Genomic DNA, 23094 nt, shown 5'->3' on the forward strand with positions numbered 1-23094 from the left:
ACATGAATCCCCTTTAAGTCTTTCTGAAAGGACCATCACCTGAGACTGCCAAACCTCAAAGTAAATATTTTCTTTCTTTCTCCACAAAGCTACTTTAAAGTCTGTTTGTGTGCCATCTGCCTCCAGAGGGCTAAATTGCTCCCAGTGACGGGTGTTATTCTGGGAGGCCCTCCTCTCGCCATGGTTCCATTCATCACACACTCACACACACACACACACACACACACACACACACACACACACAGTGACCTAGCATCTTGGGCCAAAATTACATGCTCTAAAACCTTCACTCAGCCCCAGACACAAGCACAAGTGCGCAAAAGGCCAGAAAACTGTGGTTAATACACAAACGAAATAGTTTTAAGTCATCACCCGGCACCCTGGTTGAGAAGCACTAGTGTAAAATGTAGTGAATTAACTTGAAGTCATTTATAAAACATTGTACTGCTGCACGTATTGTGAATTAGAACAAAATATCAGTAACTTGCTAACATATAATGAAAACTCTGGCAATAAAGGTCAATTCAGAGTCTGTTAATGTGTATGAGGAAATAAATGATTACACATTGTAGGTTTTTCTTTAACGGCATTATTGCTTAAGTGATAAAACCCCAGTGTGACGCAGTCAGTAAGAATGTTTGTTTCATAATGAGGTGGATTTGAGTGGCGTGTGATCTTTTGGATTGAGTCTAAAAAGCAATCAAAAGGAAATTAGGAAGAAGTTGCATACAGAAACAGAATGAAAGGCAGCACTAAATACAAAAGCATTTAAACAAGCAAGGTTTTGTTTCCAGACTGTTCAACCTGAACCAATTTTCTGGAAGCATATTAACTCTGCAATTGTTTGTACATTATCATCTGCACAATTTGAGGCGTTAAATCTAAATTTTGAAAAATTTACCCTTATGACTGGTTTTGTGGTCCAGGGTCACATATTGGCAAATGGCAAATATATTGAACACTGGACACCCTGCTCCTGTTACACTCAATCAATAAATAAATGGTGTATGAATTATTCAAAACAATTTTCACTTAGAAATTTCTAGTAAATTTCATAAATAAACACAAACAAACAGTAAGACATGAAATTTTGAAAACTGTAAAAAAATGCTTTTTTGAAGTTGTAATTAAAGATTACTGTTTTATGTTTTACAGAAACTACTATTTCTGTCTTTCTACTTCAAAATTTCACGTTTGATTCAGTATGTTACTTGTCGTTTCTGACACAATTTCTGTGAAAGTTGTTTCATTACCAATTTCTTTCAGTGTAGAACTGAAATAGTATTTTCTTGTAAAACATACTCCAATAATCTTTTTATTTAACAATGCAAAATAATTTTTTACAGTGTATATACATTAGCCACTGACAAAACCATTACGTTTTACCATGCATATACTAATATTTTACCATGCCTATACTATAATGCATAACAAAGCAGTTCTGTCTGCTGCAGAAAGTGCTTTCGGGGGAGTTTGTATAATTATGGTATGGTGGGTATGATATTTTACATTTCTTTCCTTTTTGTTCCTTTCTGCATGTGTAAAACTGTGAGCCGTATTACACACTCACACACACGCACTCACACAAAATAAATAAAAAACAAAACACTGAGCCAGTGCGATTCACTGGCCACTGCGGAAACATTCACTCTAATTGCCTGACAAAAGCATGAAAGTCAATTATGCCAAGTCTCAAATCGTGACCTGTCATTGATGAGAGCCGTTCGGAGGACGCTCACATCTGCAGGAGGATGGGGGTGGGGAACACACGATCAAATATTAAGTTCTGGCATCACTGTCTCATATTAAATGTTAATTTCTCTATCCAGCAAATATTTCACAAGAACATACATAAATCCAGACTTCAGGCAGTGAAATGCATTTTTAGAAGTATTTCTGCATGGAGCTGGTTATCAAAAGACTACACAAATGACCCTAAAATAATCCATTTTAACAGGGTGAAGTCATGCATATTGATTGGGGCTGTAAATATGACAACAGATCGCAATGCATGCAGTAATTTACAAAGACACGTTTCATTTGCAAACATTAGCAAACTCATCTTTAAATTGACACACACACACACACACACACACACACAGTGACCTAGCATCTTGGGCCAAAATTACATGCTCTAAAACCTTCACTCAGCCCCAGACACAAGCACAAGTGCGCAAAAGGCCAGAAAACTGTGGTTAATACACAAACGAAATAGTTTTAAGTCATCACCCGGCACCCTGGTTGAGAAGCACTAGTGTAAAATGTAGTGAATTAACTTGAAGTCATTTTTAAAACATGGTACTACTGAGCTCATTGTGAATTAGCAACTTGCTAACATATTATGGAAACTCTGGCAATAAAGGTCCATTCAGGGTCTGTTAATGTGTTTGAGGAAATAAATGACTACACATTGTAGGTTTTTCTTTAATAGCATTATTGCATATGCGATAAAACCCCAGTATGACGCAGTCAGTAAGAATGTTTGTTTCATAATGAGGTGGATTTGAGTGGCGTGTGATCTTTTGGATTGAGTCTAAAAAGCAATCAAAAGGAAATTAGGAAGAAGTTGCATACAGAAACAGAATGAAAGGCAGCACTAAATACAAAAGCATTTAAACAAGCAAGGTTTTGTTTCCAGACTGTTCAACCTGAACCAATTTTCTGGAAGCATATTAACTCTGCAATTGTTTGTACATTATCATCTGCACAATTTGAGGCGTCTACAGAATGATTATGGAAATGAATGCAGATGCTGCCATATGAAAGGTCTGTCAATCACATGTGACATTTGATGTGATGGGGCAGAGGGGCTCAAAACAGATGTTCTCTAATGAACCAAAGACAGTCTACCCTCTTCAAGACCATACTTTTGATTTTCCTCTTTAAGCCCATACTTGAACTGAGTACACTTGATCTGCAAGTCACACAGTCCCTGTCTGCTATTGGTCAGACAACAGAGAGTCCTGCCCCAAACTCACACCATTGGTTGAGCCAATGCTGCATAATTGGACATGGACTACACTGATTTTCATTATATGGACAAAAAAGAAAAAAGGAAATATTTTTTTAAAATATCTTTTTATCTTTTTTTCCTTGAGTAAACGATTCATTTAAGGCTGCAGATATGAGTCCAACAAGGAGGATTCTGGGTAATAACAACACTGACATGGATCAGTTGAGTGTGTTGTTTTGTTTGATTGCTTAATGTGAGGCTGAAATGACAGAGCTGACAGGAACACCCCATGGACCTCTATTAGGACCCTTTGGGTTTCTAAGCAGTCAAAACCTCGTCATGCAGCAGGAGTGCGTGTCGGACACTGAACTGATAATAACTGTAATGGGACCTCTCATGTTATTTATCCTGTCAGAGACAAATGAGCTCTGGAATGATGAGATGTTTCTTTCCGCTGGGGCTGAACAACGATCATCCTGATGCTCTCTGGTGCATGTAAACAGTCAATTGAACGTGCTACAGTACATGAGGCTCTGAAAGAAAATGAAGACAAACTTTCGACTCCTAAAAGCACTAAAGCACTAAATTATGGGAACAGAAGTTATTTGTTTTTCTTAATTTTTAAATTATAAAAGTTCCGTACAAAGTCCGTCTAACCTCATGTACACTTCAAAAGGTGGTTTAAGGTAAGCTTTATTTGAACTCTGCCACTGCTTGCAGATGGTATTATGGTATCTACCATATTTATAATGTGCAAAATAAGGACTTAAACTGGACCACACATTCATACCAAATGTGAAAACAGCCTTAAAGTGCTCAAGGCTCGAACATGAACCCAAAGTCCTCAATAGCTGAATGTCTTGAGCTAAACCAGTGAAGCGTTTCTCAGAGCAGGTGACCCTGACATCTATTAGGTCACGTAAAGAGTTTATCTGTTAAGAGGCTCAATGTTACGCAGAAGTGCAGCAAATCTCCACTAAGAGGAAGAGATCCATGTTAAAGTGAAAGTGCCTGACAGTCCTGATCCCAAAATGAACTCACTGGCTAACATAGTGCTATGTGCCTTTAAATATTCAAATCAATATGAATGTTGGGTAGGAGTTATTTGAATAGGGTGAGAACAAATCTGTTTGCTTGGAATAGTCCAATAGTTAGTTGGAATCCAAGTCCAAAATGGGTTTTATTTCATATAAAAAGAAATAGATCAACAAAAAGGAAGACCATTTACACCATTAAGGCCAAAACATACATAAATACACTATGTGAATGCTAGCAGCTATACAGTAGCTATTGAAGCTTGATTACATTCATCAATGCATTTTAAAATAGCAGTTAGTGCTACTACAGTAAATCCATGGTAAATGATGGCGATTTGTAGATTAAAAAGTCTTCTGACTGTATCGTTGCGCACAGTGTTTCTGCTGTTTGTCAGCGCTGTTTCATCTGGCTGGAAACAGAGTTATTTGTGTTCCTCGCTGAATTCAAGCGCTTCACACTGGATCTCACAGCGCTGTTCAGTGTCGCGTGAGCGAGACTCATCAGCGAGTGAACGCATCTGCTGTAGTCTAGTGAAACTCGTGCCGCGCCACTGTTTGAACTTTGTTCCGAGCGGATAAACGCTCCGAGTGGCGCGTTTCAAATGACTAGCGCTCTTTCGTTCCGCCTTTGACATTATATCGAACATTTATCGAACTCGTTATCATGGAAATTTATATCGTGCGATAATTATCGTTATCGATTTATCGCCCAGCCCTACTGTAAAGTTCATGACATTATGAACAGCCATTCAACAGTCATTATTCAGCTCAAGTCAGTTCAGTGTTGATTCAATTCAGTTCAGTAAAGAAGCCGATGCGACAGAGATCAGCTATATTCAGCTCTAAAGAAGCTCCACAAAAGACAATTATCATTTTCCAGTTCAATTTAGTTTAAGTTTCATTCTCGTTTAATAGTGTCAGTGCGGTCAAACTGATAATATTACTGAATATTAATGTCTTTTAAACCTCAACTGTGCAAGCCAAGAATGCAAGAATGTGAAACACATTTTGAGGTGATTTTATGATCAAAGAAATAAGACCAAAAGGTGCACTGTGGAAACATACTCTACACTAGTATGCATCTAGCTACCTAATGGTGCTTTCTGAAATGTGACAATGCAAGTACACACTATATTCTTGACACTGCTGCAAGGACCACTGTATTGCATTTGCATAAATAGTCTTCTATTGCAGACTAACTATGATCAAAAGGCAAAAAATTTGAGAAGAACATTGCTGAGCGAGTTGGAGTTTGTCAACATGTTTATACTTGGCTAACTGAATAATAACATCCAGGTCAGTGGCATAGACATTTTCAGGGTAACTATCGGCCCATTTACCACAGAGGTTTGTTACAGCAACAGAATATTAATGCAAGAACTCATATTAAGTATACAGCGGATGAGCACTTGCGAGCATTCATGTCTCATTTGTGTAAGTGCATACAATATGTTTCAAGCCCATGGCACATGGTGTTCATTAAATATCAGACAGATAAGCAGGTGTCCTTTAAACATGGAAAGGAGAATTCAAGATTGGATAATAAACAAAGTACAAAGCCTTCCTTGACCCGAAAAATAAATAACTAGTCTTGCTTAGAAATCCTGATGGAATAAACTCAGAAGAGAATGAAAGTATTTGCATACAACAGGTGCAGACCCCTTAGAAAGCTAAGCCACTTACTCACTCTCAGTAAAAGAGGAAAAGGAAATGGATTTTCATACCTTTGAAATGTTGCTGGACCTGCTTGCAGAATGACCAAGCGGTTTCTCATTCTGTGGAAGAGAGAAAAGGGCAGAACAAGTTTGAGAACAGTGCTTACCATTCATTTCAATAGAAACTAAGAGAACAAGTACAAAGTCGCATGGAACTGAATGCTTTTTAATAACTCCGTAAACTTCAGAATCTTTCAAAGGAAATACAGTTACATGGAAAGGAAATTATAATATAAATTATATTTTGTCATTTAACCACATGACTGTGTTAATTAATGGCCTTTATGACAATACTTCTCGGCTGCTTAATTCCAACCTTAAGCATTGAGGAGGGATGTCTTTTTCCTACTGTGATATTATTTATAGGTCAGTTGTAACTGTAATGTAAGAGGGCTGCTATATTACACAGCTAGTTCTACTCTGAGACACTGATTTATTAAACTCCAATATAACAAAATGTAAAAGTAATGTAATGTAAAGCAAATGTAATGTAACGTAAAGCAAATTAAAATACTTGAAGGAGGGCAGAGAAAGGCTTGTAATAGTGACAGACTGTTTAAATGGTCGATTAACAGAAGATGTAGTTCCTCTGCAAGAGATCCTCAACAGCCTTTTCAATGGATAGTAAGCAATTTAGGTTTTCAGATTTTGTTAATTAAATAAAATACTGAATAAATGTGTTCAATTCATTTCAGCAATTTTTTGCTGTCAATGAACTGTATGTACTTTTTATCTTTTATAACACACACATTCTCTCTTTCTCTATGTATGCATTTGAAGTAGAAATCTCTTGTAGCTTTATAAAATCATGGTCACTTTAATTTTTGGTCAAATTAATGCATCCTTGCTTCATGAAAGTTAAAATTTCTTTAAAAAATTAAACTTAAACTAAAAAACGTATTAATTGTAGTATATATATATATGCATTTTATTCTATATGCAGTCATGATCATTTTAAAAAGCATGCCACAGAGTCAAAAAACAGTGATTATTTTCTTCATGCAAAATATAATTTCTTATTTTTTCTTTTCCGGTTTCCTTTTTTTTTTTTTTTTGCGGCCAAATATGATTCTATTGTGTTCTTGAGGGGCTTCATGAGAGTCACCCAAACAAAATCTGCTTACAACCTCGCATCATTTATAATGCAAAAAAAGCACAACACTTCAAAACCAGCATCATTACATGTAGAACAAAATAAAACTAGCACACGCTCATTTAGTATTTCCAGTCCTGTGTGAATTATGAGGCAGAAATGGTACCTATATCAGTGCTTGGCAAAGAAAAGCTCTGCAACAAAGAGCCCTTTGGCACAATGTGCCATGATTAGAGAGTGGGTGAGTGTGTGAGAGCACATTGTTTTTCCTCTGAACTGAACTGTAATGGTGAGGACCCAATATATGTGAGAGCATGTGCAGCAACAGAAGGACATACTCTTTATCTTTAATCATTCCTGTGTTTCTTACTCATGTCTCTAGCCCTGCGCTGTTACCATGGAGATGACAGCGAAGGGGGCTGAGTGCTAAATCCCTGCTGGTTACTGTCTTTCTGTTATTAAAGGATTAGTTCACTTCCAGAATAAAAATTTCCTGATAATTTACTCACCCCCATGTCATTCAAGATGTTCATGTCTTTCTTTCTTCAGTCGAAAGGAAAACATGAGGAAAACATTCCAGGATTTTTCTCAATATAGTGGACTTCAATGGGACCCACGCATTACGTAGTCCAATGTGACAACGTAATGCGTGAAGTCAAGCTAGTGCAAGATGAGCATTTGTGGTTAAAAAGTATATACATTTTTACTTTTTTTTTAGAAAATGACCGATCGTTTCCCTAGATAAGACCCCTATTCCTCGGCTGGGATCGTGTAGAGCCATTTGAAGCTGCATTGAAACTGCAATTTGGACCTTCAACCTGTTGGGTCCCATTGAAGTCCATTATATGGAGAAAAATCCTGGAATGTTTTCCTCAAAAACCTTAATTTCTGACTGAAGAAAGAAAGACATGAAAATCTTGGATGGCATGGGGTAAGTAAATTATCAGGAAATATTTATTCCAGAAGTGAACTAATCCTTTAAGGAGAATTTCATCCATGCTACACATCAAAACGGTTAATCTAGTCATCTTTCCATATTACTGCACACACTCAAGGTAATGGTCATTTTCAGTCAAGTTAAAAGTTAAAACGAGTCACTCTGTAGAGCACACGTGATTAGCTAGTCATTTAAAATTAAGCAACATCATAAAATGACAAAAGATTTTAATGGAATTTTATTTGGTCATTGAGTTTTCCAACATCTCATGAAATTAATTTCATGATCCTTCCTTGTCTCATGAATACAAAAAAATCAATAGAAATAACAGCAGGTCTGATAAGTTTAATTCTTTCTGTGAATCTGTTCGAACTGGCTGTTTGAGATAATCTATTCAAAGGTCTGATCAAAATATGTTCATGCCATTTTTCACATGATAAAATGCTTTACTAAAAATACATCAGGGTCCAAAAGTCTACGACCACACAGAATATCTGGGATGTCATTCTGTTAAACCTGGAAATAAAAGTTTAACATTAAACAAGCCTTGATTATGTCATTTTATTTATTTTTTTGCACTACATAATTTTAGTGTAGTGCAAATATATATATAAAATGAGAAATATCACCATACTGGTGAACCATCCTAGCTATGAGAATGTAAGCAGTCTATTTTTTTTTATTTTTATTAATCATTTTACACCTAACAGCGTCAAAGGCTATATTCATGGCAAACTGAAAAATAAGATTTAAAATAGTATTAATAACAATACTTCAATAAATTGTATACAATAATTTATAAAAAATATTTTTACAAACAAAATAAAAAACAAAAACAATTAGCCTATATAAATCCTTTTAAACTCATATTTGGTAAAAAATTATAAGATTTTCTCAAGGAGAAACTAAAAAAAAAGTCCATTAATGTACTGAGTAAGCAGTTTCCTTTCACATTCAAGAAAGACTTACTGTACCGTAAGTGTTATGAGTAAGGTCAATGTTCATCATGGAGACATCAACTTATCTCTCTTACTGCAGGCCACTTGTGTTTGTCTCTTATCGCTCACTGTGACACATCATGCTGTCAAACCTCACACTAGGAGGTTTGGCTTTCTGGGATGGTAATCAAATGGTTCAGGTCATACTTAGAAGGGAGATGTTATTATGTGAGTATAGGAGAGCATAAGTCTAAGTGGACGTCCATGACATGCGGAGTCCCACAAGGCTCAATTCTTGCACCGCTCCTGTTTAGCCTGTATATGCTCCCACCAAGTCAAATAATGAGAAAGAACCAAATTGCCTATCACAGCTATGCAGATGACACCCAGATTTACCGAGCCTTATAGCCAAATGACTACAGCCCCATTAACTCCCTCTGCCAATGCATTGATGAAATTAACAGTTGGATGTGCCAGAACTTTCTTCAGTTAAACAAGCAGAAAACTGAAGTCATTGCATTTGGAAACAAAGATGAAGTTCTCAAGGTGAATGCATACCTTGATTCTAGGGGTCTAACAACTAAAAATCAAGTCAGGAATCTTGGTGTGATTCTGGAGACAGACCTTAGTTTCAGTAGTCATGTCAAAGCAGTAACTAAATCAGCATACTATCATCTCAAAAACATTGCAAGAATTAGATGTTTTGTTTCCAGTCAAGACTTGGAGAAACTTGTTCATGCCTTTATCACCAGCAGGGTGGACTATTGTAATGGTCTCCTCACCGACCTTCCCAAGAAGACCATTAGACAGCAGCGTTCTGGATGAGCTGCAGCTGTATAATGTCTTCGTGTGAAGGCCGGTGAGGAGACCACAGACGCTTCTAGCTACCTAATGGTGCTTTCTGAAATGTGACAATGCAAGTACACACTATATTCTTGACACTGCTGCAAGGACCACTGTATTGCATTTGCATAAATAGTCTTCTATTGCAGACTAACTATGATCAAAAGGCAAAAAATTTGAGGAGAATCTTGTTGAGCGAGTTGGAGTTGGTTAAACTGTCAACATGTTTATACTTGGCTATCTGAATAATAACACATCCAGTTTAGTGGCATAGGCATTTAAGGGTAACTACCGGCCCATTTACTACAGAGGTTTGTTACGGCAACAGAACTCATATTAAGTATATACAGTGGATAAGCACTTGTGAGCATTCATGTCTCATTTGCATAATTGCATAGAATATGTTTCAAGCCCATGGCACATGGTGTTCATTAAATATCAGACAGATAAGCAGGTGTCCTTTAAACATGGAAAGGAGAATTCAAGATTGGATAATAAACAAAGTACAAAGCCTTCCTTGACCCGAAAAATAAATAACTAGTCTTGCTTAGAAATCCTGATGGAATAAACTCAGAAGAGAATGAAAGTATTTGCATACAACAGGTGCAGACCCCTTAGAAAGCTAAGCCACTTACTCACTCTCAGTAAAAGAGGAAAAGGAAATGGATTTTCATACCTTTGAAATGTTGCTGGACCTGCTTGCAGAATGACCAAGCGGTTTCTCATTCTGTGGAAGAGAGAAAAGGGCAGAACAAGTTTGAGAACAGTGCTTACCATTCATTTCAATAGAAACTAAGAGAACAAGTACAAAGTCGCATGGAACTGAATGCTTTTTAATAACTCCGTAAACTTCAGAATCTTTCAAAGGAAATACAGTTACATGGAAAGGAAATTATAATATAAATTATATTTTGTCATTTAACCACATGACTGTGTTAATTAATGGCCTTTATGACAATACTTCTCGGCTGCTTAATTCCAACCTTAAGCATTGAGGAGGGATGTCTTTTTCCTACTGTGATATTATTTATAGGTCAGTTGTAACTGTAATGTAAGAGGGCTGCTATATTACACAGCTAGTTCTACTCTGAGACACTGATTTATTAAACTCCAATATAACAAAATGTAAAAGTAATGTAATGTAAAGCAAATGTAATGTAACGTAAAGCAAATTAAAATACTTGAAGGAGGGCAGAGAAAGGCTTGTAATAGTGACAGACTGTTTAAATGGTCGATTAACAGAAGATGTAGTTCCTCTGCAAGAGATCCTCAACAGCCTTTTCAATGGATAGTAAGCAATTTAGGTTTTCAGATTTTGTTAATTAAATAAAATACTGAATAAATGTGTTCAATTCATTTCAGCAATTTTTTGCTGTCAATGAACTGTATGTACTTTTTATCTTTTATAACACACACATTCTCTCTTTCTCTATGTATGCATTTGAAGTAGAAATCTCTTGTAGCTTTATAAAATCATGGTCACTTTAATTTTTGGTCAAATTAATGCATCCTTGCTTCATGAAAGTTAAAATTTCTTTAAAAAATTAAACTTAAACTAAAAAACGTATTAATTGTAGTATATATATATATGCATTTTATTCTATATGCAGTCATGATCATTTTAAAAAGCATGCCACAGAGTCAAAAAACAGTGATTATTTTCTTCATGCAAAATATAATTTCTTATTTTTTCTTTTCCGGTTTCCTTTTTTTTTTTTTTTTGCGGCCAAATATGATTCTATTGTGTTCTTGAGGGGCTTCATGAGAGTCACCCAAACAAAATCTGCTTACAACCTCGCATCATTTATAATGCAAAAAAAGCACAACACTTCAAAACCAGCATCATTACATGTAGAACAAAATAAAACTAGCACACGCTCATTTAGTATTTCCAGTCCTGTGTGAATTATGAGGCAGAAATGGTACCTATATCAGTGCTTGGCAAAGAAAAGCTCTGCAACAAAGAGCCCTTTGGCACAATGTGCCATGATTAGAGAGTGGGTGAGTGTGTGAGAGCACATTGTTTTTCCTCTGAACTGAACTGTAATGGTGAGGACCCAATATATGTGAGAGCATGTGCAGCAACAGAAGGACATACTCTTTATCTTTAATCATTCCTGTGTTTCTTACTCATGTCTCTAGCCCTGCGCTGTTACCATGGAGATGACAGCGAAGGGGGCTGAGTGCTAAATCCCTGCTGGTTACTGTCTTTCTGTTATTAAAGGATTAGTTCACTTCCAGAATAAAAATTTCCTGATAATTTACTCACCCCCATGTCATTCAAGATGTTCATGTCTTTCTTTCTTCAGTCGAAAGGAAAACATGAGGAAAACATTCCAGGATTTTTCTCAATATAGTGGACTTCAATGGGACCCACGCATTACGTAGTCCAATGTGACAACGTAATGCGTGAAGTCAAGCTAGTGCAAGATGAGCATTTGTGGTTAAAAAGTATATACATTTTTACTTTTTTTTTAGAAAATGACCGATCGTTTCCCTAGATAAGACCCCTATTCCTCGGCTGGGATCGTGTAGAGCCATTTGAAGCTGCATTGAAACTGCAATTTGGACCTTCAACCTGTTGGGTCCCATTGAAGTCCATTATATGGAGAAAAATCCTGGAATGTTTTCCTCAAAAACCTTAATTTCTGACTGAAGAAAGAAAGACATGAAAATCTTGGATGGCATGGGGTAAGTAAATTATCAGGAAATATTTATTCCAGAAGTGAACTAATCCTTTAAGGAGAATTTCATCCATGCTACACATCAAAACGGTTAATCTAGTCATCTTTCCATATTACTGCACACACTCAAGGTAATGGTCATTTTCAGTCAAGTTAAAAGTTAAAACGAGTCACTCTGTAGAGCACACGTGATTAGCTAGTCATTTAAAATTAAGCAACATCATAAAATGACAAAAGATTTTAATGGAATTTTATTTGGTCATTGAGTTTTCCAACATCTCATGAAATTAATTTCATGATCCTTCCTTGTCTCATGAATACAAAAAAATCAATAGAAATAACAGCAGGTCTGATAAGTTTAATTCTTTCTGTGAATCTGTTCGAACTGGCTGTTTGAGATAATCTATTCAAAGGTCTGATCAAAATATGTTCATGCCATTTTTCACATGATAAAATGCTTTACTAAAAATACATCAGGGTCCAAAAGTCTACGACCACACAGAATATCTGGGATGTCATTCTGTTAAACCTGGAAATAAAAGTTTAACATTAAACAAGCCTTGATTATGTCATTTTATTTATTTTTTTGCACTACATAATTTTAGTGTAGTGCAAATATATATATAAAATGAGAAATATCACCATACTGGTGAACCATCCTAGCTATGAGAATGTAAGCAGTCTATTTTTTTTTATTTTTATTAATCATTTTACACCTAACAGCGTCAAAGGCTATATTCATGGCAAACTGAAAAATAAGATTTAAAATAGTATTAATAACAATACTTCAATAAATTGTATACAATAATTTATAAAAAATATTTTTACAAACAAAATAAAAAACAAAAACAATTAGCCTATATAAATCCTTTTAAACTCATATTTGGTAAAAAATTATAAGATTTTCTCAAGGAGAAACTAAAAAAAAAGTCCATTAATGTACTGAGTAAGCAGTTTCCTTTCACATTCAAGAAAGACTTACTGTACCGTAAGTGTTATGAGTAAGGTCAATGTTCATCATGGAGACATCAACTTATCTCTCTTACTGCAGGCCACTTGTGTTTGTCTCTTATCGCTCACTGTGACACATCATGCTGTCAAACCTCACACTAGGAGGTTTGGCTTTCTGGGATGGTAATCAAATGGTTCAGGTCATACTTAGAAGGGAGATGTTATTATGTGAGTATAGGAGAGCATAAGTCTAAGTGGACGTCCATGACATGCGGAGTCCCACAAGGCTCAATTCTTGCACCGCTCCTGTTTAGCCTGTATATGCTCCCACCAAGTCAAATAATGAGAAAGAACCAAATTGCCTATCACAGCTATGCAGATGACACCCAGATTTACCGAGCCTTATAGCCAAATGACTACAGCCCCATTAACTCCCTCTGCCAATGCATTGATGAAATTAACAGTTGGATGTGCCAGAACTTTCTTCAGTTAAACAAGCAGAAAACTGAAGTCATTGCATTTGGAAAAAAAGATGAAGTTCTCAATGTGAATGCATACCTTGACTCTAGGGGTCAAACAACTAAAAATCAAGTCATCTGGGATTTCGGTATGGAGTTAAAGGGTAGGATTATAATTTTTTTGGTAGTATTATATCACATTGTGAGTGTATATTAGCACCTTTTGTTGTTTCAGTAGTCATGTCAAAGCAGTAACTAAATCAGCATGCTATCATCTCAAAAACATTGCAAGAATTAGATGTTTTGTTTCCAGTCAAGACTTGGAGAAACTTGTTCATGCCTTTATCACCAGCAGGGTGGACTATTGTAATGTCTCCTCACCGGCCTTCTCAAGAAGACCATTAGACAGCTGCAGCTGCCAGGATTCTGACTAGAACCAGAAAATCTGAGCATATCACACCAGTCCTCAGGTCTTTACACTGGCTTCCAGTTACATTTAGGATTGATTTTAAAGTACTTTTACTCGTTTATAAATCACTCAATGGCATAGAACCTAAATACATTGCAGATATGCTCACGGAATATAAACCTAACAGACCACTCAGATCATTAGGATCGAGTCAGTTAGAAATACCAAGGGTTCACACAAAACAAGGGGAGTACGCTTTTAACTATTATGCCACCCGCAGTTGGAATCAGTTTCCAGAAGAGATCAGATGTGCTAAAACATTAGTCACATTTAAATGCAGACTCAAAACTCATCTGTTTAGCTGTGCATTTATTGAATGAGCACTGTGCTACGTCTGAACTGATTGCACTGCATTTTATGTATAATCATTTTCTATTTTTAACTGTTTTAAATGAATTTTACATCAATTTCTAAATAATTTTAAAAGTTTTTAAGTTCCCTGTTTTATTGTTGTAATTTTTTTATGATTATTTTACTTCCTTTTATGTAAAGCACTTTGAATTACCATTGTGTATGAAATGTGCTATATAAATAAACTTGCCTTGCCTTACCTTGCCTAGGTGACCTGGTTTTGCCCACAGTACATCACTCTTAAAACATGCTCTGGAATATGACGGTTGTTCACGCATGCCAGGCATTTTAAAATGAAGATGGTTTAAAGGAAAAAGCCATTTCAAAATGTTCATCAGAAATGATTACATTTAAAGGGTACAGGGTTTCATGCAAGAAAAACATTCGAAGAACATATAACCTCACAGATATAGCTTATGAGAAATGACACAACGTGAAATTAATTGTAAAGGAATAGTTTGATGCCAGTGATGACTGATAATTTGAGAACTAATGATGTTTGATGTCAAACCTGATGAGGTGCATCTACCAACACCATATTTGATTTGAGATCCTTCAAAAATTCACCTTTTGTGCTCTACTGGAAAAACAAAGTTATATGGGTTTGTAATGACATGAGGGGAAGTAAATTGCACATTTTTATTTTTGGGTGAACTAGAAGATTGTTTTTATTGTGTGACAGTGACAACACATTTTGCCTTGCATGGATGGTTTGTAGTGTTGGAAAGGGTGGAAATAAGAAACTTTGAGACAAAGTCAGTATCAGTTGTTCAGACAGAACCCAAGCTGTTTTCCGGCCCCACTGGAGACAGACAAGAGCCCTACAATTACACACAAGAGGAAGCGTCTTTTCCAGCAGCTCTAAACACTATGACTACCAGACACATGTTGTCTTCTGTGTGTAGTGATATTTTGATTACAAATCATGTTGAGGATACTTTTTTTTTTCTAAATAACAAAAAAAAATTGAAGGGCAGAAGCCTATAAAAATACAGATATTAACATAATACCACAATACCACAAGTGCAATTGCCAATGTTAATTTTCCCACAGAAACAAAATATGTCATACAGTAAGAACATGATGTCCATAGATAAATCCAGGCAAATCTCCATATTACAATGGTTAGACAGAACAATTTAAAAAATCATTAAAAGGTATTTATGAAAATTGTAGCTCGGCACATTCAGAAATTAAATACAATAATTTAATTTTTAAATATCTTATTTCATTTTAACTAACTACTGTTCAAAAGTTTAAGAGGTAAGATATTTTAGATAAGATTTTAATTTTTTTATGTATTTTAAATAAGTCTCTTATGCTCACCAAGGCCACAGTTATTTGATAAAAGTTCAACTGTGAAATATCATCACATTTTAAATAACTGTTTTCTATTTTTATATATATTTTATATATGCAAAATCCATGCTGTGATGCAAAGGTGAATTTTCAGCATCATTACTCCAGTCGTCAGTGTCATATGATGGTCAACATCGCGCTTGGCACTGTCCGTTCCTTATTATTCAACCTATTAGTGCGGTTTTGTTCTGCTTTTGTTGTTTGCCTGTACACAACAGAATATGGCAGCACATGATTTTAAAAAATAACTAATTAAAAAAACAACTTTTCGTTGATCTGGCAAAAAATGGTCAGCCTAAAGTGTATGTGGCTGAATGATTACAAGTACTTCAGGTGTGCGGCTGTGCAAACGGCAACAGCAGAAATGAAGGGCTAATACATTGTTGTTATGGATCTGCAGGCTTCATCAAGTGTGTGTGCAGATCCAGAATAATGAGCCAGACTCCTAGGTTGCCATGAGTGCACAGATAATATAATGAGATGACAAATGCATGCCTGGTGCTTAAATGTAATATGACACAGACGATTAGAGGACAAAACAGCATAGTGAAGTTTGAGGTATATACTAATCACTCATTATGTTCAAATAATGTGCCCCCCTCTATCTCAATAAGCGCATGTTAACATAAACCTCTGATAACACTGTCAAGCTCACAGAGAACATGGCAGCAGTCTTTGTGGCGTCTGTCTGCTCCGATCAGGCTGTAAACTTCCTGAATAAATTATTCCTCTTTCAGGTCTCAGACTACACTGAATCAGTTCAGTTTGGAATCTTCCTGTTCCATTTAGTCTCACGCTTGTATCATATGAGCTATTGAAACCCTTCTCTCTTTTGAATAAAAAAAAGTGTTACCATATTTTTTTTCTTGAGACTGGTCAGAAATCACAATTTTTTTTTTATGCAAAAGTTTTTATTTTGGTTTTAGTACAACTTTTGTATCATTTTTGGGGTTAGGCAAGATTATGTAATCTTAAAAAGTTAAGTTGTTTTTTTGTCTGTTTGTTTTACTGAAAATGCATAGCTGCCTTTATACGTGTTGGGCAGGTGTCCCACAAAAGGGTATTATCACTTCGGGGCGTACTTGGCATCAGGTTATTGTTGTTAACTAAATCTAGAACCATTAAAAAATTGTTACTAAAAAAACATTTTAAAAAATTTACTTATTTTTATTTCAGATAGTTTGCCAAGGCAATACTTGTCATTTTCTTTTATTTTAACTTGATGTACTAAAATAACAAACTAAAACTGAAATAAAAATAAAAACAGTAAATCTAAAACCATTAAAAAATTGTTACAAAAAAATATATATATATTTTTTTTATTTCAGATAGTTTGCCAAGGCAGTTTGCCAACTGAAATAAAAAATAAAAACTATATAAAGAAACTAATAAAAATGACACAAAATAACAACCAAACAAAATTAAAACTTTTAACTAAAATTAAAATGAAAACGGAAAATTCAATATTTAAAACTAAATTAAAATTCTAATAAAAACTACACTGGCATCTCAGTGATACTAAAATAACATTTCTTGGCATCAACAAATTTGAAAACCCCTATCGCAGCCAATACACTGGTATAGGTGACTTCAGGCCGCTCTTGCCATTTTTGAGTGCAGTCAGCATCAGATGGTCTGTGAACGGTCTGTGGGTGTTTTGTGGGCGTACTGTCCGAGGCCACACTGTTCATAATGATCCTGAACCTATTTACTTTGGAAACTTTCCTGAATCTGAGATACATGTCTATCACTATATCCTAACCAGACAAGAATCCAGCAACAAGTAATCATTCTGCCGACACCAAACACAAATCAGCTTCCTGACGTTACACAATCACAGCCAATCAGAAGCGGTTTCATCCACAGTTATGAAGAGCAGGGCGGGGCTACTCACAATAATGCTGCAGAAGTAGAAACCAAGAAAATGTCATCAAAAACTCAGATTAAAGGGTTAGTTCACCCAAAAATGAAAATTATGTCATTAATTAACTATGCACTATAAAATAGTGCTAAATAGTCCTGTCATTCTCAACTCGTAAGACCTTTGTTCATCCTCGGAACACAAATGAAGATGTTTTTGATGAAATCCAAGAGCTTTCTTCTGACCCTGTAAAGACAGCAAGGGAACTACCAGAAAGACAGTTGCATTGCTGTCTATGGAGGGGGTCAGAAATCTCTTGGATTTCATCAAAAATATCTTCATTTGTGTTCCGAAGATGAACAAAGGTCTTAGGGGTTTGATACATCATAAGGGTGAGTAATTAATGACAGAATTAAAATTTTTGGTGAACTAACCCTTTAACATGGAAGAGTAGATTTTATCGCTTGTATCTTCATAGTGTCATGCATGGTTAGGTGGAAAAAAAAACTCAGATGTGCAAAGCATATACCTCAGCGATGTGGCATCATGATTTGCGCAAAGTTACACTTTGGTAAAGCTTTGTTGAGAGTATCTGGTATCTGGGCCGTCTCTGAGGAGAGGGTGAGTCCATGACTGGCACATGGAAAAGATTGAATTATCCTACTTGGTGAGCAGAGGTTGTTATCAGCGCTGAGTGAGAGGAGACCTGTGACAGATGGCCATCTACACCGCCTCAGCTGGCTGCTCTCTTCCTCCATCTCCCAGATTCACTGCCTCAGCAGACAGCTCAATGCAACCACCACAGTCAGGAGGAACAGACAGCAAATGAGATCACTGCTACAACCTCACCATCACCGTCTTTCTATTTTCATCTCTCTATCACTTTTTCTCCCTCTTCATTTCCTGTAAGTTAATGTTTGACTGGCCTTAATGACACAAAACAATTCTCAGAACTGAACTCTCTTCCCATAAGCAAAACAAGAAATATGGCACTGTTCCTCAAGGCATTACAGTCAAAGGATGTGATCATGGTTCAGCTATGGAGTTTACGGAGCAAAAATAAACAGCATCTGTAGCAGCATCACAAATTAACCAGTAGAAAATTTTTTTACCGAAAGTGACATACATACATAAAAACATAATGTACCAACTATAGTCAGTCAATTACAATTTATATATGATTTTTTAAATATATATATAAAAATACATTCAAAAATTTGAATTACATTTCAAAATATATTCATATATACTTCATAATATTACTGTTTTATTGAAATTTTGATCAAATAAATGGTGAGCATAAGAGGCGTCTTACAAAAACATTACAAAATCTTAATTATTCTAAACTTTTGACTGCCAGTGTATGTTTATATGCACACAGAATACATAGTCAGTAAAGTATAATTTGTATTTATTTATTTATTTATTTATTTTTTACATTTCAATTTATGTGTAAAATTCTAGTTATAAAAACAAAGGAAATATTACATCAATTATAATTTAGTGACTACATATAACATAACAAAGATATAAGATAATACAAAGATAATTAAAGATAATACAACAGGTAATAAGCTAAATTCAGACCCAAGTTAACAACTGCATCCCATAAATGACCCTTTTAAATTATTCAAAGCTTTGACATTGGCAATTAAGCCATCAGGTGCAAAAGTAATAATGAAGCATCATAAATACTAGATTTAAATTTTTTGAAGAAAATATGAGTGGTTCTTGCCTGTACAAAACTTGGCACCACATTGCTTTTGGGTGGCTGCCAGAGAATTGAAATGAGGTTGCTACGGTGTTTGGAACGGTTGCTAGGTTAGTGGTCACTTCAAAAAAGTAACAATAGACCTCTTCTCAAAAATAAGCATACAAACTTTGCAGTTATGCACCAGGGGCAATAAGCGCAAAATAATAATGAACTCCAATAAACTCTGGTCGATCTCGAAGACATTACACATTTTGCTGTATTCTGAAAATGCAACAGTTTGCAGAGCATAAGCGTTCATATTGTTGATGTGACAGATGTTTTGTGTCTGCCCAAGGCTAAAAGGGACATTGCTGTTAATGCATTCAAGGTAACAGCTCGGAATTTACAGAAATGATCTGGGCTGAGATTATTGGCTCTTATTATTGCGAGCGTTATATGAGTGTCTGGGTGTATATATATATATATATATAGAGAGAGAAAGAGAGAGAGAGAGAGGGGCAAATTAAAATGAAGACAGTGAAAAGGAAACAGCAGAATTAAATCAGCAGAACAAACATTACGATCTGAAGGAAGGGTGAAATGAAGTCTGAATATCGGGCTGATGAAATTGCGCCTTTCACATTTAGTTATAGATATTTCCTTTCAGAGGACAATAATCAAGCGACCCACACGTCATATTTCATATCATTGCTTCCTGCAAGGCAGCAACATCCTCCAGCGCAACAAAATTAAGCCATGCAAAGTAAACAGATACAAGAGAGATAGATGCTCTGATCATGAAGGCAACAATGAGTCAAGACAGAGGGACAGAGAGCAAATCAGCATTAATGACCATGAAATAGTTTAACACAATTTTCTTTCCGGTGTTGACATAAATCCCACTGAAACAGTATGTTGAAATGGGACATTCATGTACATCACATCAGGGCCGTAACCACCATACATGCTAAATTATAATTAGTTATGGTCAAAATGTCCTCCCAATACTTGATATCACTCCATTATGCATTGCTCTGCTCATAGTTAAGATTACAGAAAGACAAGTTTTAAAAAAAGACGACCAATTACCGTATTGGCCCGAATATAAGACGACCCTGATTATAAGACGACCCCCCTTTTTCCAGATGTACCTTTTGGAAAAAGGCTTTTTAAAAACCAAATCTTGTTTTTTCTCTTGTAAAACACATTTTGTCTTCAATTATTTTCATATTGCATATTTTTCCTATTTTACTTTTTGTTTTGAAAGTATGGTAAAAACTGGTAGCCCATCTGAATTAGGACATTTAGGCTATCCATCTAATAGTAGCCTACCAAAATCTTATTAACAGTAGAAGTTAAATCTTACTGTAGTCTTCAAATCTGGGTACTGTCTTACGTTTTAAAATCACAAAGGGAGTTTGGTGCCATCAGGCTAACGTGACAGTCACGACTCATGCAGCTGTAAGGTTTTCTTTTTCTTTTGTTTTACTCGGGATCTTTACAGCACGCATTGCATTACGTATTTCATGGCACACTCGTTTTATGCGTATTTGGCGCCACCTAGTGTTGTGGGTGTATTATTGACATGTCAAAGTCTAGACCCTGAATATAAGACGACTGCGTTTTTTCAGATGTATTTCCAAGAAAGAAATATCGTCTTATATTCGGGACAATACGGTATGTAAAAAGGCAGGCTTTACTGTTTGCAAAAGACTAACATGAAATACAGCAAAACACTTTAGTATTCATGGTGAAAAAGTGCAAAGATGTACAATAGCTAAACATTTAATATTTGACGTTTTTATCACAGAAATATTAAACAATCAGCACCAAAAACCACTCATGCAATTTACTCAACTTTTTTGTCAAATTTAGCGGTTTAGAATTGAAAATATAATGTTTTTTGCTAATAATTTATGTGATTAATACAGGCTAATTAACTGAATGTGACAAACCCAGAGCTGTTTTAAGCATATTAAGCATACGTAGGGTTGCAAAAAGGTGGAAAATTTCCAGTAAATTTTGGAAACATTCCAGAAATTTTGGAAACTTTCCAGGATTTTTTTGAATATTCCAGGGATTTTTGGAAAGTTTCTGGAAATTTATCGGAAATTTTCCACCCCTTTGCAACCCTAAATACAATTAAGAGTGAATGTGTTAACTTTCTTCTGTCTTTATTCTTTATTCTATAATAAATGTAAATCTTTTAATTATTGATGATGAATACATAATAAAAGCCAGTTGAAATAAAACTTTATGCAGATCAAATGAGTCATGGACATTTTCGGTCAATATTACTGGAACATTTTTAATGTGTACAATATATCATCTACAAGTTTATTTTGTCAACATTTAGGAGAACACGAGCATAAAAATAGCATTAAGGCTAAGAGAAATTGACTAAAATCCACAAAATTCTAAATGTGTTTTCATGAGGCAGCCAGGACAGTCCAGTTTAGCGTCACCAAACCCACAGGCCTTATTTGATAACCCTCAGCACAAACTAAAAGACCCTCAGAGCCCCAAGTTACAAAATTTGCGTAATATCTCTAGTAGCAACACTGCAGAAAGACTCTATCAAGGTTGTGTAGCGCACTGGATTTCATCATTTTAATTCAGAATGCACAGTGCACATCGAAACTGTTTGTTTATCCAACAGATCAGAGCGATTGTGCAAATAGCAGTAGTGAGAGTCAAACAAGCTTTAACAAGAAATTTTCAAATCCTGTCATGTCACGCGCAAGTGAAGCATACTGGGATCATCCTATTCTGCATTGAATTTCATGCAATATTTAACCTGACATCAACAAGTGATTAGCTTAGCGATTCAGCGTATCGCACCCCATTCAAACGTATAATTTACACTAATCAAAAGCTTTGATCTTACACGTTACACAATATAATCTATGCTCTCTGAAATGATACACGTGAGAACAAATAGGATTCATTTACAACTTAACATGAAAATGTGTAATAATGTGATTGTAGGAAAGTTGATTTCATGCCGAGAGACACTGGGAATGTAATCCTATCTTGCAGGAAGTGCACATGGAAGCATTTTCCTGTTTGAGCTCATGATTTTTACACAATGGTGGCTCGAATTTCAATATCAAAGCAGCTGCAAACAGGCAGAGGGCGATTCATACTCTTGGCAACGACAACAATTATGGGTCTCTTTTCAGTTGAGAGCTGCAGTTTACACATCTGACCTGTCAAACAAACCCCAGCCCTCTGAGGCCCATGAACCGGAGATCACATGATCACATGTGAAAAGGATAGTTAGAATCAGCCCAGCTGACCGAAGGCCGAGCACCGGATCGCTATCTCTACTGAATCACAGGAAACGGTCCTTTCTCAACAACTGAAATAGGGAACAGGGTTGTACTTAACGTCCACTCATCTGTTTCACTTAATCATGTTCAACCACATGCTACAATTACACTAGAGTGAGGAATGAAGAAGTACACTTAAAACATTGACCAGCAAGATCTGCTTAGCTGTAAATGTTGCATTATTAAATAACATCTAGATTAATCCCTGATATTTATAACGAGTAATTATATTTAGTAGGCTAAACATCTCCAGTATGCCATGGAAGAATAAAAATTTGATTCAGAAAGTAATGCTTATGTTCAACTAAAAAGAGAGAAGTTTCATTGTTTAATGCACACACATATAGTTTTTGTTTGTTTGTGTGTGTGTGTGTATATATATATATATATATATATATATATATATATATATATATATGT

The 23094-nt window shown here is 35.6% G+C and overlaps 1 protein-coding gene and 1 long non-coding RNA gene across 6 annotated transcripts in view; one reads left to right on the forward strand and one right to left on the reverse strand.

Moving 5' to 3' along the window:
- Positions 1-23094, reverse strand: part of LOC107708446 (uncharacterized) — a 120980-nt gene that overhangs the window by 19669 nt on the left and 78217 nt on the right. For 3 of the 5 annotated variants that reach the window (XM_016512681.1, XM_016512680.1, XM_016512679.1), the window contains exon 1: positions 5715-5855. The exons of 1 other annotated variant lie outside the window; for it this stretch is intronic. In XM_016512681.1, the coding sequence (XP_016368167.1) occupies positions 5715-5819 (105 nt within the window). In that variant the 5' untranslated portion in view covers positions 5820-5855. Of the gene's footprint in view, positions 1-5714; positions 5856-10192; positions 10244-23094 lie in introns of those variants that run through there. One more of the 5 variants, XM_016512683.1, reaches the window with a different exon arrangement.
- Positions 17643-23094, forward strand: part of LOC107708448 (uncharacterized) — a 13988-nt gene continuing 8536 nt past the window's right edge. Inside the window, exons 1-2 of the long non-coding RNA XR_001636361.1 lie at positions 17643-17653; positions 21679-21686. This is a non-coding gene — a long non-coding RNA (uncharacterized LOC107708448). The remainder of the gene's footprint in view (positions 17654-21678; positions 21687-23094) is intronic.

Source organism: Sinocyclocheilus rhinocerous, unplaced genomic scaffold, assembly GCF_001515625.1.
Source record: "Sinocyclocheilus rhinocerous isolate Xijiao unplaced genomic scaffold, SAMN03320098_v1.1 scaffold295, whole genome shotgun sequence".
Lineage (NCBI taxonomy): Eukaryota > Metazoa > Chordata > Actinopteri > Cypriniformes > Cyprinidae > Sinocyclocheilus > Sinocyclocheilus rhinocerous.